This window comes from Merops nubicus, unplaced genomic scaffold (assembly GCF_000691845.1).
Source record: "Merops nubicus isolate BGI_N331 unplaced genomic scaffold, ASM69184v1 scaffold2411, whole genome shotgun sequence".
In the NCBI taxonomy this organism is placed as follows: Eukaryota; Metazoa; Chordata; class Aves; order Coraciiformes; family Meropidae; genus Merops; species Merops nubicus.
The window spans coordinates 37478-54339 of NW_008590064.1; the positions used below are offsets into that span (position 1 = coordinate 37478).

At 41.0% G+C, this 16862-nt stretch overlaps 1 protein-coding gene across 1 annotated transcript; it reads right to left on the minus strand.

Annotated features, from left to right (window-relative positions):
* Positions 1-621: 621 nt before the first annotated feature.
* ZBTB44 (zinc finger and BTB domain containing 44) lies at positions 622-16615 on the minus strand. Its single transcript, XM_008949773.1, has 5 exons — positions 15598-16615; positions 11124-11208; positions 6084-6247; positions 3476-3776; positions 622-1383 (listed from the first exon to the last, which is right to left on the minus strand). Exons 1-5 carry the CDS (start codon positions 16613-16615, stop codon positions 1101-1103), a joined length of 1851 nt encoding a protein of 616 aa, XP_008948021.1. The 3' UTR covers positions 622-1100.
* Between the last annotated feature and the right edge of the window lie 247 nt (positions 16616-16862).

A 16862-nucleotide genomic window follows, 5' to 3' on the forward strand; every position in this document is an offset into this window, starting at 1 on the left:
GGAGAATAAATTGCTTGTTTTGTCGAAAACAGGCTAATAAAAATTGCAGAAACTATACATACATATGTATAAACAAACAAAAAGATGTGCAACAATGCACAAAACCACTCATTCTCCCCATCTGGAAACTCCTGCTGGCTCGTTTTTGGAGATTAGTGAAAATACATTATATAGGACAAAGGGAAGTGACCAGGACTGCGATTGATCTGGCCACGATGTACAAATTTTGGTTTGGGAAAGCCTTCCTTTTCATAGGTGGTTCCCCTTCTGCAGAAAGATACAGTCATGAGGTGTTTGTCAGGCTTGCACAGATATATACCTCCTTATCATCCTCAATTCATTACGCACCACGAGACTTTTCCTCATCGTAGTATTCCCACGTCTAACCTCAGATGGGCAAATCTGGACAGGCTATTTGATCAAGCAGTTTCTAAAAGGACTGGAATATAAAAAGTAGGAATACCTGGCATGACATCACTTGGTTTGTCAAAACTGATTCATCTGAGATGAAAAGGGACAATGTGTTTTTTAAAAAGCGTGTGACTGTTAGTTTCAAAACTGCTTACCACTGCCAAGAGCAGGGCTCCAGTAAGAGCTTTGAAAAACAGCAGGCACAGAGATAGGAAGTGTCATTTTTTTTTTAGGCAGAAGATTAAAGCATCCACGCAAAACTAGTCGAAACTGTTCAATAATGATTTCCAATGCATTCTTTTGTTTTGTCATTTAAAAAACGTTTCCTCTGATTCCTTTCCCTTAACCAGAGGGTCTGCAGAAGCAAGAGAAACTTAATGAGCTGCTCTAACTGTGGAAGAAGAAATAGTTAAAGAGATCTGAATCAGTTGTTCTTCTTTAGAAGTGCATCACAGCTTCCACGATGTTCTGATAAGATCTTTTTGTGCATTCAGTCTTAAATATTATCACAGAAGTGATCATTCAGTCATGAAAAATAATGTAACATCTGTCGCAGTTTTCTGTTTAAAGCGTAGCTTACAAAGTAAAATGGGAAGATCTCCCCACCTCTGTTTAAAAAAATTAAATTAAAATGTACAGGACCAAACACAGGCACTTTCCAAAGAACAAAAATGAAACCAAACCATGAATTATTCAATAGTAATAGATGACAGCTCCGGCTTCGGAGGGTCACCTGCGGCTGCCTCAGCAGTGGCGTTAGTCTTTGGCTGCTCTGGCACATCTTCTTCCTTCTCTGCCAACCCACCCAGAGACCCCAAGGGGAAAGTGCTTTCACAATTCTGAGTTGACGACACCTGTGAAATGACAGGCATTTGGACAGAAGAGTTGCTTTCAAAGCCATGCTCCCCTAGCTCATACTGCCCGAGGGTCTCTTCTTGTTCCTGGTTTAAGTAGTCCGGTACTAGGAAGTCACTAGAAGAGGGGCAAAGGACAGAAGAGAAACGTCATTTCTCACACAAACATCAGCAACATCAGTTTCTTTGTAGCAGTTACAACACACAAGCTACGTATTGCATTGCACAGCAACAAAGATGCTCTAAGATCACCACAGTGACAGACTTCACTAAGCACTATCACCTGCTTCTCCTTTGAACACACAGAGAATTTATTCAGAGGCATCTACTTTGCATTGTTGTGCATCCGCATTTCCTACACAGCAACATCTCCTTGCTTAGATTGTATCAACGTGAGGAGAAGGAAAGTTAATGTCTGGAACATCACGTGGCACTGAAAACCTCACTGAAAAAAGGGAGCACTCAACCTTTAAAAACAGAAACAAAAAGGAGTTTGGCAGTGGCAGAGACGGGGGCCTTTTCCAGCACCCGAGGAACGGCGCTGGCATTCCGGGCAGAGCGGCCGGGCTGTGAACAGAGGCGTGAGGGGAGGGAAGCAGGGCTCTGAGCGAGGAGGCTGCCAGCCCCAGCAGTGTCCTGGGCTCTTGACATGGACCACGCTACTGTGAAAAGAACTGAACTGCATTTCCATCCCGTTTCAGTCCTGTCAGGACAACAGTTCTGCAACTTACTCTTCCCTACTGATGGCTGAGTATATCCAAAGAAAATCTACCAAACTCTCAAGGAGTATTTTCAGAGCATCAGCATATAACAAAAATAAAATTTCTTTGCAAATTTTCAGCACCAGACATGTAAGTTCGTACTTGAGGCAAGTGTACATATATATATATATATTACATATATGCATGCTTGTATGGTTTGATACCTCCTTGTAATAAAATCCATTTAAAAGCAGCCCTTTGCTTCCATGATGGCAGCATTCACTGCTTCAAATCCAAACTCACAATCGGCTACGCTAAACTAAGTGGTTGTAACCCTAAACTAGAGGAGAGCCTATAAACAACTAAAATCATGTGCTTTAATCTGACTTCAATTTGACAACAACAATAACGCGCTTACCACGACCATGGCACCATCCCTCAATGTTTTCACTCTAGTTTTGGCACAAGCACCAAGAACAAGAACTGCGTAAACCCGCAGATATGAGGCACTTGTACCTTCAAACAATACTGCGTTGGGAAAACTGTGACGGGCTTTCCCAGTTTGTTTTGCAATTTTTTCACCCTGCATCACTTCTGAGATAACCAAATAGAACAAAAGGATGAAATATTTTGTAAGGGAAAAGCCAAGATGCCTAGAAATCATGAGGGTACGTCGCAGCTGCTATGACATTTACAATGTATTTCTTTTGCACTGCTGATGACAGATGACTTATATACACCAAGCTGCAACCTCTTGATAGATTTAAGAACAGTAAGATCTATGTTCCTCCAATTTCCCTCAACCACTTTTGTATTTTTCTATCTCAAATTCCATTAATTTCAGCATGAGAATACTGTGCTAGTCTCATGTCACAGAACCCTTTTAATAACCTTTAGTGAAGTCCATTGGGGAAATATGCCAAGTCTTCTGTGCCCTGATAAACAAGACATGTCCATCTGGCCCTTACTATTTCAAACCCTATTAGCCTGATAATTTAGGAATATGTTACCTAGAAAAATGAAAAAAGACAAGGTGTGGGGTCATGCAATCTTTCCACAATATTCACCATCAAGCAGCCACTTAAAATGAAGCAGTAAGTCTACTCCCTGTGCAAGTGAACAGGTTATGTACAAGATTTTGAATAGGAAATAATTTACAGAACTCCATAGATACTGTAGAATGCTATGGCTTAACACCACTAGCCTGTCCATAGATACCACTGAAAAAGAGAAATTTAGTAGCCCAGGAGCAGCTTCTGCATATCACTCGATTCTTCAGTGCCCTCCTATATAGCTTAGATGCTGTAAGACACACCAGATATAACAGAGAGCGGTACAAGAATGAATTTGACTGGAATTAGCTGGCAACCTGATGAGAAGCACAGCAGGCTGCCCTGAAAGCAGGAAAAGATGATTTAGGAAAAAGAAGGAAAAAAAAACAAAAAGAAAAAAAGGAAAAAAAAAAAAAAAAAGCAAGTTTCCCTGTTAGGTTTTTGCTGTGCACCTCACCTGCTCTGGAAGTAGTTTGCTAGCTCTGATGCTTCATGGTTCAAGCTCCTCAGGTGAACGATTAAATTTCCAGAGTTGGTGAACATGGCGCCACATGTTTTGCACTCGTAAATCCGAGGCTTGCGGATAATGTGCCGGGAAACCCGCATGTGGTGTTTATATTCCCCGAAGGAAGTGAAAGTGGCACTACATATCTGGCACCGGAAACAGCGTTTACCTTCGTGCTTCAGGCGATGCATCTTGAGCGAGTAAGCTCGGGTGAACTTTTTCCCACAGCGGTCACACTGAAATGGTTTAATGCCTACGGAAGAGAGCGAAAAAAAAAGGTTCACCTTCTGTAATGAGAGGTCACTGGCAAAATCCTTCCAGATTTCTAGCAGCCAAAGGCCAGGCGCTGTGGCCGCTCACAGCGAAGTGCTGCTTGAGGAAGATCTCTGGTGAACTTTAACATGGCAGCAGCAATGAGAAGTGAGCTACACTTTCTCAGAACCAACTGCCCAACGATTTCAGAACAACGGGACCCGTCTGTAACGCTTACACCTCCTCCTGCCCACCGTTTACAAGGAACATCTGCCTCCAGGGATTATATTACAGCTAAGATCCTGTGCCACAGACAAAAAAGTATCCGATGCAGCAGTCATCTCAAACCATCTTTGAACTCTTTGGATCTCAGGAGATTCTTGTGCCAGACTGGTTCCCAACAATGCAATTATCAGACTATCCTTAATTGCAATGTCTTTTTCTGTCTGCCTTTGGCCTCCAAGAAGCGTGCTGGCAGGGGGATTGTGTGCACAAGGACACCTCTGTAATGCAGCAGGACTGGTGATGAAAGGGTGAAGTAACAGCGTTTAATTGCATGGGAACCTTTCTATACAAGAATCTTCAGCAACTTTGCATGACAGACAGCTCTCTGAGACAGTTTAGGTTCATGCCTCTCATTTTTCTCTCGTTTTAATTTAGAAATTCTCTCACCAGTTAATTTTTCATATATTACAGGCACTGATAAAACCCTAAAATGTACAAGCTCTGCAACATGCTGTAGTGGCTGAGAATAAGCAAGTAAACACAAACTGAACTATTACAACATAAAAGACTGAATCACCCCAAAATTAAGATTTAATAAAAAGTCTGAACTCCAGAAAGTGTGGAAATCCAAGCATGAGGCCAAGAACCTGGAATATGTAGCTCTATTCATAATAGGGCTGTCAAGGAATTAAAAAAAGGTTTGTTCAAAAGGCTGAATGTACATCAGTCCAGGCTGTTAATTCCCTCAGTCTTTCACTCTGCTTTCCTTATGTTCAAAGCGGGAGCTGAACTTTTAATTGGAGCTTTTATTCCCAGAAAGCTGTAGTTAACATTACACTCCAACTCCTTGTTAAGCATATGGAAACAAGTTAATATACTAGAATATTGACTTGTGGAGCTAAAACTGTTCATGCTTTGGGACTGTCCATGGGCATCTATTTCCTCTGATAGTTCAGGGAAAATCTCTTGAGCTATTTTGCTTATGTGAAAGCACTTTCAATATTTACAAGTTTTGAAAGTTTCTTTTGCATGCTAATTACTTGAAGACAGCTATTCAAATCTCTCCCAACTTTGCCCAGGGGTTGCCCATTGACAGGTTGGCTGAGCTACTTTGCTGAAGGCTGTCAGTCTTAATTGCTGTCAGTTAAGACTTTAACAAATGGCTTGGGACAATTTTGCAGCTAATATCCCACAAAATTTGCTTTTTAAAGTATTAAGCACATATTATTAATGCCGGCCTATGGCCATATTGCTTGAAGGGATTTGCCAAATATTGCTGACAGTGAAAACATTACACCTTGCCAACTGTGGCTGCTCTGCCCCAAAACAGTACAGCATGTGTGTGCAGGTAAGAGGCGAGCTCAAACCAGGAGATGCTAAACTATGAGGCTTAGCATTTGTGTGCAATAGCCCTTCAATATCCCCTTCATTCACTACAATGTCAGTGCTGTTGCCGAATAACGCTGACAAGTCTTGAAAAACACTGGCAGCAAAGACATTAGGAGTTCATCCATGGTTGCAAGACTCAGAGGAGGCATTGGCACAAACCTTTTGCTACCTGTACTATCTGTAGTAGCTATATTGATTATCAAAGCAATTCAGTTGTCCTGCAATCCCTCTAAAAATTCTGACATCCAAGGGCATACAATATTCTTCAATGCAAGGACATAAGATAGACCATTTTTTCTTATGGTTCCAAGTCTCCTCTAAAACACAGCAGACAAGTACAACATGTAAGAGGAAGAATTTCTGTCTACGTCACTTCTTTAGATTAATAAAAAAGCCAAGTGTACTTTATTTCATCTCAAATCTTCATCTTGATAATGACTTATTCTGATGAGTTTCAGGCAATCAGCTTTTTTCAGTCCACACAAAACACTGATCATCCATGAGCAGAGCTATCAGTCAGATCTGACATATCAAAACAAGCATTCAATGAGACATACTGCTACCCAATCTTTCTTAAATCACTTCTCAAGTGCTTGGCAGGTGATTAAAAAAGCACTGCATTATTATAGCTGCTGCACAATGAGCAAACCTCTATGAGTCTATAAGATCACTAATTCTGGGGCATGTTTCTTACCTGAGTGGATAAGCATGTGTTGTTTTAGGTTCTGAATGCGAGTGAACCGGACCCCGCAGGTTGGACACTGAAAAGGTCTGTCTGGACCATTTGGGCTGGGTCTCTCTGTGCTGCTGGTAGAAGGAGCAATGTAGAGTTGGTAGGGATACTGAACGTTCTCCAAACTACAAAGAAAAAATTCACTGATTTACAAGCAAGCGAGAGGAAAGAAGTACAAAGCCTTGTCTGTGGAAGTCTGAACCCTGAACACAATGGTATGAGAAGAAGAAAAAGACTGGACTTCAGTTGAAATCTCACTTTAGTCTGAAAATCTTTGTCCCTGGAGCAATGTGTCTGACCTGCATCTGAAGTCTTAGAGCCACTGGCTTTGCACAAAACCAGAGAATAACCTCTGGCTTCTTTGGGCAACAGGTCTGAGGACACCAGCTGCAAAATGAACTTCATTTTCCAGGCATGGCCATTTTCTCAAGTGTATCGGTGATTTACAATCAGCAAACAGTCCCCAAGGAAAAATTTAAAGAACTGAAAATACTGGAAAGCAAAGGAGTATTTTGGAGCTTCAGTGACATTTTCAAATGAAATTAAAGCTGATTCCTTTTTATTTCAAGCCAAGTTCAATGAACAAACCTTAGTAACTAGAATTACATATTTCTAAGTTTAAAATATGAATCTAATTAATCAATACTTGTTCCTTGTCTGATTCAATCAGCCCTATCAGAATAGCACAAGCATTGTGTTTAAAAACAGCACACAGACTACAAAGGAACAATCTCATTTTCAAAGTAATTTATTTAAAACTAACTGCTCCTACCATAGCCTCTAGCTCCAAACTGTTTAAGGGAACCACAGTCCTATAATCCAAGTCCTCTGGCAAGGAACTTGCTTTGCTAAAGGGCGTAGTGAAACAAAAACAAATCTGCTGGTGCAAATGTAACAACAATAGGAGTTTGTGCTTACCTGGGGTTTCCCTGAGCATTAAGTTCTCCCTTTTTTGTTGAGATAGACATTTCAGCTTGCTCGCAGCGTGATGGCAGATCAGATGTCAGTGGCAGCATGGAACTGCTCTGACCCTGAATACTCCATGGCCAGAACAATGCAATTTTAGTTTCACTAAGCTGTAATCCCTGAAATGTATTGAGAAAAAGAGTACAACGATGTCTCGTGTTGCACATAGTCGGAAAGTCTCCTTAACTGAACAAGATCCTGTTGCTGCTCTGCTTCCATCTCGAGCCCAGATTGTTGGCTTCAAGGTTAGGCTGAACTTGTGGAATTCTAATGCTCACAGGACTGAAACGTGCACTTTGCACAGATACGTTCTCCTACACGTCATACAGAGCAGACTGGCAGAGGAGGACAAGAACTAGGCCCACCTCTTTAAAATCAATACCTTAACTAGCCTTATCTAGTCTGGAAATGAATGTTGATACAACTGGGAGAACTGGGTATCTGAATTCTGAGTACCACGGTGGGTCCTCGTGGCAAAACTTCCAGCTGTAAGACTTATCTGGAGAGAGGGAGTACCAGGTATCTCTTGATACAATCAGGATAAAAGAGTTTCCTGCAGGAGTTTTGTATCAATCTGCCTGTAAAGCCCAGGACAATTTCTGGTCTCACCCAGAAATAGAATAATATTTGCTCTAAGGAAGAAATTTTATTGTCCTTCACTTCTTTTTATACACAGTAGGGCCCCAGAGAGCTGTGGAAAAGACAGATGCTGACAGACTTGTTGATCTTTGCTAAAGGGAATATTTGCAAGAGGGAAGTTAGCTGCTCACATCCTGGGCCTGGCAGAATGTATTCACTGTCACTTATGGGTCTCAGAAAGCCAGCTGGTGGTTCACCAAATGCACTCAAAGTAAATGAGAGTGGTTTTAAACATACATTCTGATTTGTATAACCAAATTTCTGACAAACTCAGGCACTCCTATTCCTCCTTGTGAGCAAATTATGAGATAAAGAACAGATTGTACCCTACTCAGACATGGAAACACTAGATTTGTCTCTGGAGTTGGTATGACCATACACTTTTTACTTTACCAGTGAAAACTCCATCAACACAAACTAACAGACTGGTCTGTTATCCAAAAATAAAATAACATTTTTTTTAAAAAAAAAATTTAAAAAATAGCATAAAGCACAGAAATAGAAGAAGTCCACAGAAATAGAAGTTCAGCTGTGATAATAGCCTAATAATAAAAAATACAGATAAAAAGGGGTTCAGGAGGCTCTCCAGCTACCAGTGACTGGCATGTCTTTCTCCATCCTTGCACTGCAAGCAGGCTGAAATACCCAGTGGTGACATAACTGCAGACTTAGCACAGTGAAGAAATTAAATCTGAAACATGGTCATATTTTCTTTCCCCTGCTTCTTTTTCCCCATATGTACACAATTTTTCACAACTTGCAATTTGTGATAAATGTGCCATTTAACAGTCAAGATTCGTTTAACGTCTCAGAGAATTTCTCTAACAGCTAAAGAGATAGATTTAAAATGTTTTCATGGTAATACTAAAATACTCTATTTCCAATTTTTTCTTCTTTTCACCAAGAGATTACATATGTTTAGCTATGTAGAACTTAACTGACAAATGTGAATGGCAAAATGCTCAGTGAGCCTAGAAAAGTTCTCTATTTGTAAATAACTACTATTTTAGAAAAGTGGAGGTTCTTATTCTATTGGGGCCTTTGCAACCCATTTTTTAATGCAGCCACAAATGAATACAGAGACTAGTTTTAAAATCAGAATTACAGAAAAATTAGAAAAAGTGTATTACACTCCAGATGCCAAATATCAGAGAAAGAATATGCAAAACTTTGCTGTGAAAAAAGAGCTTTAACACTTAACAGATTCCTGTGTGTCTATGCAGCTGACAATTACATGTGACCTGCTGTTTATGAAACACTGATTATGGAGGAGAACCAATTAATGATGTTAATTATTTAACACAGAAACTCAAGAGGTAAACTTTGAAATATTTATGATTGTTTCCACAGAGGTAAGGATATAACATTGAAATACCTTTCGATGGCACAGTCTTTTGCTCTTTTTTATGTATAGAAACACAGTAAGTTCATACTCAAATACATCTTTCTCAATATCAATTTGTACTCACAACTGACTCTGACATTTTGATAATCTCTGCTAATAAAGCAAAGCACAACTTGGACTGAAACTAAAGGTGCATTAAAACAAACAAAAAACCAGTGAGGGAAACTTTTCTCCACCAGTATGATTTATTAATCATGTTTTCATTTGATGCAGCTAAAGCTGAATGTTTGATTTGGTTCAGAATTCTGTATTGTCTCCTTCTGTGCACCAAAAGCTGTGTCCCCAAATGGCTGCAGAGGGAACAACAAGCTGTATCTATTTGCTGGTCTGCTCAGCCCGTGCTTGAAATGGGAATTTAAAAGTCGAGGGCTTGAAGGGCTGTCACAAAGTATCAGAGCACTCCTCCCATCCTGACAGGTACACACACATGCATGTGAAAGAAACCTTCTTAGGACCTGAAAGCACCATTTTACACATTTAACTGCTTCATGGAAGACATACAGTCTGGGCACTTCCATCTGAATTGATAAAATAAACGACTCAGTAGAAAATTTTAGTTCTGGAGTCTAAAATTGTTATAAATTCCTGTAACTATTAGTCCTCTTATTGTTATATAAACAATGTGCAAATTCTCCTTTGTTTTGCTTGATGCTTCTTTTGCTCTTGAGATTAACCATTTTCAAACTTGGACATGAACTAAGGCAAGTAATCTTTCCTTCCCTGCATGGAAGAGATCATCTAGTGGGAGTTTTCAGTGTGTTTAAAGGATTTTATATATTTTGTATCTTCTATGCAGTTTGTGCTCAAGTTCTGCAATTTGTAGCAAATTTTGGACATAATCCACTGCTGAAAATATGTAAGCCTTTAGAATTACAGCTTTAAAAACTTGAATTAGTTCTAATGCAACATGGGCTCCTACTATCAACTCAAACCCCAAGTGCTGGGTATTATTTTTATACTGAGGTTTGTTAGCAGACAAATGCAATCTTCTATGTCTTACAAAAAAATCTTATCTAGGCAGTTATTTTCCCTTCAGATTTAATCCTACAATGGGACAGGTTTTAGATGGAAATGGCAGGGAAGATTTTGTGAGCTATGAAAACGCAGCTCTCCATAGTTATCTCTACAGGGAGTTTCACTTGACACAGTTTCTGGAACAACTCCCAAAGGTTCACACGTCTCCTCAGACCCGCTTGTCTAAGAAAATATTGTGCAAAAGCAATCTTGCCAATACTGTGAAAACATTATTTTGCTTAGAAAGGGACTAGCCAGCTGTATGCCTTGACACCTACCACAAAAGCAAAGAAATAGCAGTCAAACCACTGCATGTACCCTCGTGTGCCACTTGCAGGCTCACTTCACTCAACAGAACTACGATACATCTCGGACCAAACAGACCATTTTAAGCTCAGTGGTCTCTGCCACCTTTCCCTTATAAGGGATTCCTTTGATAAATCACTCATCTCAGTGCAGCAAAAGAGCACTAAATATTTACAGTAAGTGCCACACAGCATCTGGGTAAGGACCTATAAGCATAAAGTTGGGGAGAAAAGATTTAAGGCTGCTCTGTGGTTTATGACAACAGCAATGTCTGGTGAAGCCAGTACTAGGCACTTGTGTTCATTTTGTTGCTTTTGGGACTTTACATGAGCTTTAGTATGCATGCAACCACACTTGTTTCACAGCAAAGGTTTTTTTTTTTTAATTTAATTTATTAATAAAGAGAGAGGTGAAGAAATGGCACAAAAATTAGTATCTTCCTTCACCACTGTTCCCTGGAAATAGACAGGAAACGAAAAGCAACAAGTAAGCAAATTCTGACTTTTCATCACCTCCATTCTTCTAAAGCATCTGAACCTTCAGGCACTGATTGTACTTTGATCAACACAGAGAAGTAGATGCACGAACAGCTCAGCATTCTGGGGTTCAGGCTGGGTAGGTTAATTACAGCACTTGCTGCAGAACAGTTTGCACACTACATGGGTACATACCGATCATCATCATCCGCGTGAGCGTTAGTGCCAGAGGTACTCTGGAGTGTGGGCAGTCCCTCTGTAACCCCCTCATCTATTGAGCCTAGGCAAAGAAAAAAGGTGATTTAATGCAAATAAGTGTTCAAAAAGGGGGCAGGTAAATACACATAAAGCTCGCTTTCCAAAAATCTCTGAAAGACACTGCTTCCTGGGGGATAAGACACTACAATTGTCATGGGAAAATCACTTAAAAACCCAGAAGCAATGTGTTCCAACTCAGCTTCTCCTCTGCACAGATTACCTAGCAAACGAACAACTGAATAAAGGGCAAATATCTGGAACACCCAGAAAATGGAAAGGATCTATGCTAAATACAGCTAGAGTTTGCAAAATACATCCAGTACTAACACTGTAAAGCAGAAATGTTACTTTCACCCAACAGGACTGTTTCATCGATTTTCAAGACTTCTTGAGCAGCAGGGAATTCAGTCCTGCTATGCTACATGGCCTTTGTGCTCCAGATCTTCCATAGATATATCTGTTGATAATGCCTTTGTTTATTGATAAGACGCTGAGACAGAAAGAGCCCTCTGAGAAATTAGAAATGCAACACAAAAGAGACCCAACATCTGTTTGTAAGAGAAACGTGCACAGGCGACCGTTCCAGAGCTTTGTTCAGTGCACCAACATTCAAGGAAAGGTAGCTCAATTGCTTTTGGAAACAGAATCTAAGGTAAATGCAGCACTAAAACAAAATTATGACTTGATTCACCTGCTGTGGCTGTTGCTCAGGAGGGCCTCCCTCATCACCACTGGAGTCCAGCATTCAGTCCTTGGTTAGGTGTATGAGGCAAGGCTATTTTGGCCTGGTGTTACCATAGCAGGGAGGGAAGCTGGCAGCACAGTATGAAAACAGTTTTAAGAACTGATGTCCACTCCTTGCCAGCTGTACCCCTTGATAAAATAATCCTCTGTTTTGGTTACACATGATCATTGAAATTAACCAAGCTTTGTTCCCTCTTTCAACTGAGAGCAGACTGGATCCCCTCACACTCCTCCTCCTCTGCTGATGATGTCTATGGGAGATGATAGAACTGAAGGACTGAACACCACCAAATTTCCAAACAATAGGAATTACTATTGTTCCTCTTCATACCAGGGGCTCCCAAATCGTGACATATGTAGGATTATTAGCACCAAAATCACTTGGAAGTGGTAATTCTGCCCTGCCTCCCTTTCCCTCTGTGGAGCCTGAATACTAAGCACTGCTTGAACTTTCTGAACAGCCAGGCAGCCTTTTGGTCTCTACCACTGAACCCACATGAGATGAGAACAGATGGGGAAAGGAGATTTCCTTCTCTACACCTACATCTTGAGAATGAGCAAAGCTCGGGACAGTGCTAGAAGCTGCTCTTGCAGCTATAGCAAGAATAATTCTGCTTTCTAAGAGAGTGGTACATGAGCAGTCTGAATTTGGGAACTCTAAAGCTCACTAGGAAAATCAAGTATCATTAGATCTACAATGACGAGCGTCAGATAAAATGAAAAAAAAATGAGAAGGGGCAAAGACACAGAAAGTGAAGCATAAAATATGCATATTTTGTTAAAAAGAATGAGAGTACTGTCTCCAAAAAGGACTCTTCCTATAAAGAACAGCATGTTCACCAAAACCTTACCAAAGTAGAAGATGATAGGCTAAACGAGACCCCACATGACAGGGCCAGGGATGGGAGGAAGCTTGTATCTCTAGTAGTTTCAAAATACCATTACTATAACCAAAATGTTTAATTTTGTTCCAAGCTGATTAATGATGTTTGGGAAATCCAGTAACTATGCATTCTACAAAGTTACAAAAGTTTCTCCTGTTTTGATTTATCCTTCTTTCTCATTAATTACCTATATGAAAATATACTGACAAATAAGCCCAATTGCTATCAGGTTTAATTTTATGCCTTCACCTCTCAAATGGAAACAGTGTTAATGAGTTATGAAAATATCTTCTCAGACACAGCTATTGTTGTAACTGTAATGACTTATTTATCAAGGCCCTGCTTCACCTCTCCTTCCATAGTATAAAGTGCTTCCAAATATAATAAATTGCAAATGAACTATTCCTGAAATTGCCCAAAGAGCAAGTAAGAGCTTTTTGCAAAGAGGAAGAGAGGCAGGGATGCTTTCATAAAGGCACTATAAAACACTGAGATAAATATATGCAATTATACCAGGAAAACACGTTCAGGGAAGAGAAAGCTGTACTTTAACATAGCTCACTGCCTCCATTTACTGTTCTTCTATTACTGCATAAGGAAATATATCTTCGGGAGGTAAAAAGTGCTTTCTGGCTACAAAGTGTGCCTTGTCATACATGAGGTACATGTGAACTGTGCTAAAAAGCAAGAGCCCTGATCCTCTTTACAGCAAAATGTGAACAAAAACTATTCTGAGGGCAGTTAACAAAGTTATGCAGAGACCAGTAAATATTAATTCGAACCTATTCATAGAACAGATCTGCACTTAGAAGACTTTGGCCTAGCACATTTTTCTTCTTTCTGCCTCTGTTTGAAGGAAGAATACGCTGCATCAACATCCTCAGTAGCAGACATTAAAGTTTAAACATTATCATGACTAAAGCCTGGCTATTGGAATACGTTTGAACATATTTTTTCTTTAACACTAAGAGACTGTTTTAGAAAAGGAGATCTGAGAGTATGCAGTCACACCTCTCGCTCTCCAATGCAGTCTCATATTTTCATGTCCCATCCCATACAAGCCACTTTTGAGTATGCAATTCTTCTGGTGTTTCTAACCCACAAGAAGTCCCCCAGAAGCTCCTCTAGATCATATGCTACTCATCTGTGATGCAGAGTTTACACTCATTTTTTTCTTCAGCACTGCCTGGATATGGTCTTTATACTTGACATGCTATTTTTAACTCTCCCTAATAATTATTTCCACTTGTTCTATTTTGTCTGTGATAGTACAATTATGCTGATGAAATAATTTACATCTCTTATTGCATGGCCCTGGCGAGGCCTTTCTGAAGGTCCTACTATAAGGAGTTAAAAATGAGTCAAACTAAACCCAGTCTTGAACAAGGACTACTTCTCCTGGAGACTGTCCAGCAAACAAATAGTTTCTTTCAGTTTTTAATCTACGCACTATTTTGGCAATCTACATTTAAAGATTTATATTTAAACTGATACTAAGTCTGCTCCTCAGCAAAGGTAAACAGCCTTGTCTCCAGTAAATAAAACATTTTCCTTTGGAAAAAGCATTACCCATCTAAAATATCAACACATGAGCTATACAAACTGTCTAACAAAAACAACAGCATAAAGTCTTGGTGGATGGGATAAATGGAAAATTTCTCTTTAGCATTACCTGAATAGTTTAACACCACCAATTATATATTGCAGTCCTGGCATGGTCAGGCTGATCTAACACTCTCTCCAGAGAAGTTGCAGTGTTATGCTGACCAAACAAAACAAATAATGCAGGCCACTAGGCCGCATTTGTTTATTTTGTTGTCGTTTATTTATTGAATTAACTGAAGCAGCCTTTCATGTATACATTATTTGAATGAACCAGACTGGTACATATGCCGTTCTTACAGTCTTCAAACAAAACAGGCTTTATTAAAAATCTTTCAGTAAACAAACTCTACTGAGCACAGATCAAGCCACTTAACTGAAAGAAAATAGCTGACTGTGGCAAAAATTTGGTAATTAAACTAGAAATACTGCAAAGCCTCTGTCCTGACTTGCTAAAAGCCATCCAGTGCATTGTGTGTAAAGAGGAAGAAAGGGATTGTTACACTAACTATCTATTAGCTATTAACAAACAACGGACTGCTAAAAGAACCCAAAAGTGGTCTAATTGTCTTTCATGGAAAAAAGGTTTCTCTCAGCAACTGGCAGCATTTGAAGAAGCAACTCGAGACCCAAATCCCAGAGAAACTGAAAGATTCTCAATATTATGACTGTGTGGTTTTGTTTTTGTCCAGAGTGTTAAGATGACAGTGTTCCACCACTTATTTTGCAAATCTTCTTACAAAGGCTCTCTGTCATGACTATACAGCATCTTGTGCCTGATGTGAAGTACCGTTCCATCCCTCTGTGCCTACAGCCACAAGTCTTCCATATCTGCAGCTGCCGCTCGGCCGAGATGATGCCTTTTGACACGAATGGAAAGAGACTTATTTTCCCCAGCCAAGCAACCAGAGGTAAAAAGGGGTTATCAACCTCTACTGAATAAGGATATCTACCAACAGGCTTACCCTTCTTAGCTGCCTCCTGGCAAGTTATTTAACGCCCTCTGTCTCCCGTCCCCCCATCGGGGTTTACATGTTACATTTCATACAACAGGAAGAAAGAAAAAAGGCAGCTTCACAAAAGTAAAGCATGAAAAACCACAACGGAGATTTCCTCCAACAAAACCACAAAGCACACACATGCCTACTTGTCCATGTTCGCCACCCCAGCAATGGTCATACCTATAGAGGAAGACTGTGGGCTGATGAGGAGATCTTCCTGCACTTGCTCGCTGCCGGGGACGGTCTGCTGATCGCTCAGAGAGCTCTGGGACGCGCTAACAGGCTGCGAGACTTCCTCGTGAACCTCCTCGTCGCTCAGCCTCTCCACTTTGACACGCACGTCTTCCTCTATCACGAGGGGAGAGCTGGCTTTTGTGCTCTCACAAGTCACGTAATCTGCAATTCTTCTGTTGGATTCGGAAGGCCCGGGCATTTCCAAAGTCCTAGAGTTCTCCGCCTGCTTCACCTTCTCAGACTGAAGCCTTCGATCGATTCCAAACGGAAAAGTCCAGGGAAAAGCTAAGGACGAGTCCACGGGCTGGTTTCGGGACTCCGGGTAAGAAGCTGAAGGATTCAGCACTTGGGGGGAACTCGTTTGCGTGTTACACTTCAGGGGGCTCTCAGGAGACATAACGATGTAGCTCTTGCGCTTCCTGCGCGACTCCCGGCACACGGGGATGGCTCTCTCCACCACGCTGCACTCCGAGGACACCGGCGAGAGGCTGCCGTCGCGGGACGCGAAGGTGCAGTTGGCGCTGTTCTCCTGCCCCGCGTCCAGCACCTTCTCTTGCTGGCTGTTGGGCGTGTTCCACAAAATGCTGGACTTCATGAATTCCGAGCACGTGCTGGCGACGCTGAACATCTGCATGTAGCTGGCCGCAGCCAACACGTCGATGATGTTTTCTGTATTAATAGACAGTGTCGCCGTGTAAGCGTATTCCAGAAGAGGTATAAAACCAGTCACTGTCACGTGGTGCAGGTCCAACACGCTCTTGCTCTCGTCTTCCGCTTGGCCGACGAGCTTGGAACGGAAGAAGTCGCTGCAGGCTGCCAAAACCACCTTGTGCGCCCTGAAGATTTTGTCCTGGACGCGGATGGTGATATCACAAAAATGTCCATCGTTGCGGAGCATGTTCAGCTTCCCCAGCATCTCCTGACTGTGAGCAGGGGAATTATGAGTGAATGTCTTAACGCCCATCTTTCCACCTTTCTGCTAGCGTTCGTTCCACATACGAGAGATCACAGGTATCCTGAAACAAAGAGGAACACTGTCATTTCCAGCTCTGAAAGCAAAAGTGAAGTGGCTTCATAAATATGAGACTCTCTATGAAGAAAATTCAGTCAAATTCTCTAGGATAAGGTTTTTCTAGGATCCAAACCATCCCATGGACTAACTCTAGTGAAGGACAATTACCTGCTTTTCATTTTCAAAAACACAGATCAAA

What these genes read in the sequence shown, in the direction of transcription:
- ZBTB44 (XM_008949773.1), bottom strand. Translation starts at nt 16,615, where the DNA reads ATGGGCGTTAAGACATTCACTCATAATTCCCCTGCTCACAGTCAGGAG. An exon ending in CACGCGGATGATGATGATCG is followed by an intron (nt 6,248 to 11,123) that starts GTATGTACCCAT and finishes TTTTCTTTGTAG; the next exon opens with TTTGGAGAACGTTCAGTATC. An exon ending in ACACATGCTTATCCACTCAG is followed by an intron (nt 3,777 to 6,083) that starts GTAAGAAACATG and finishes TCTCTTCCGTAG; the next exon opens with GCATTAAACCATTTCAGTGT.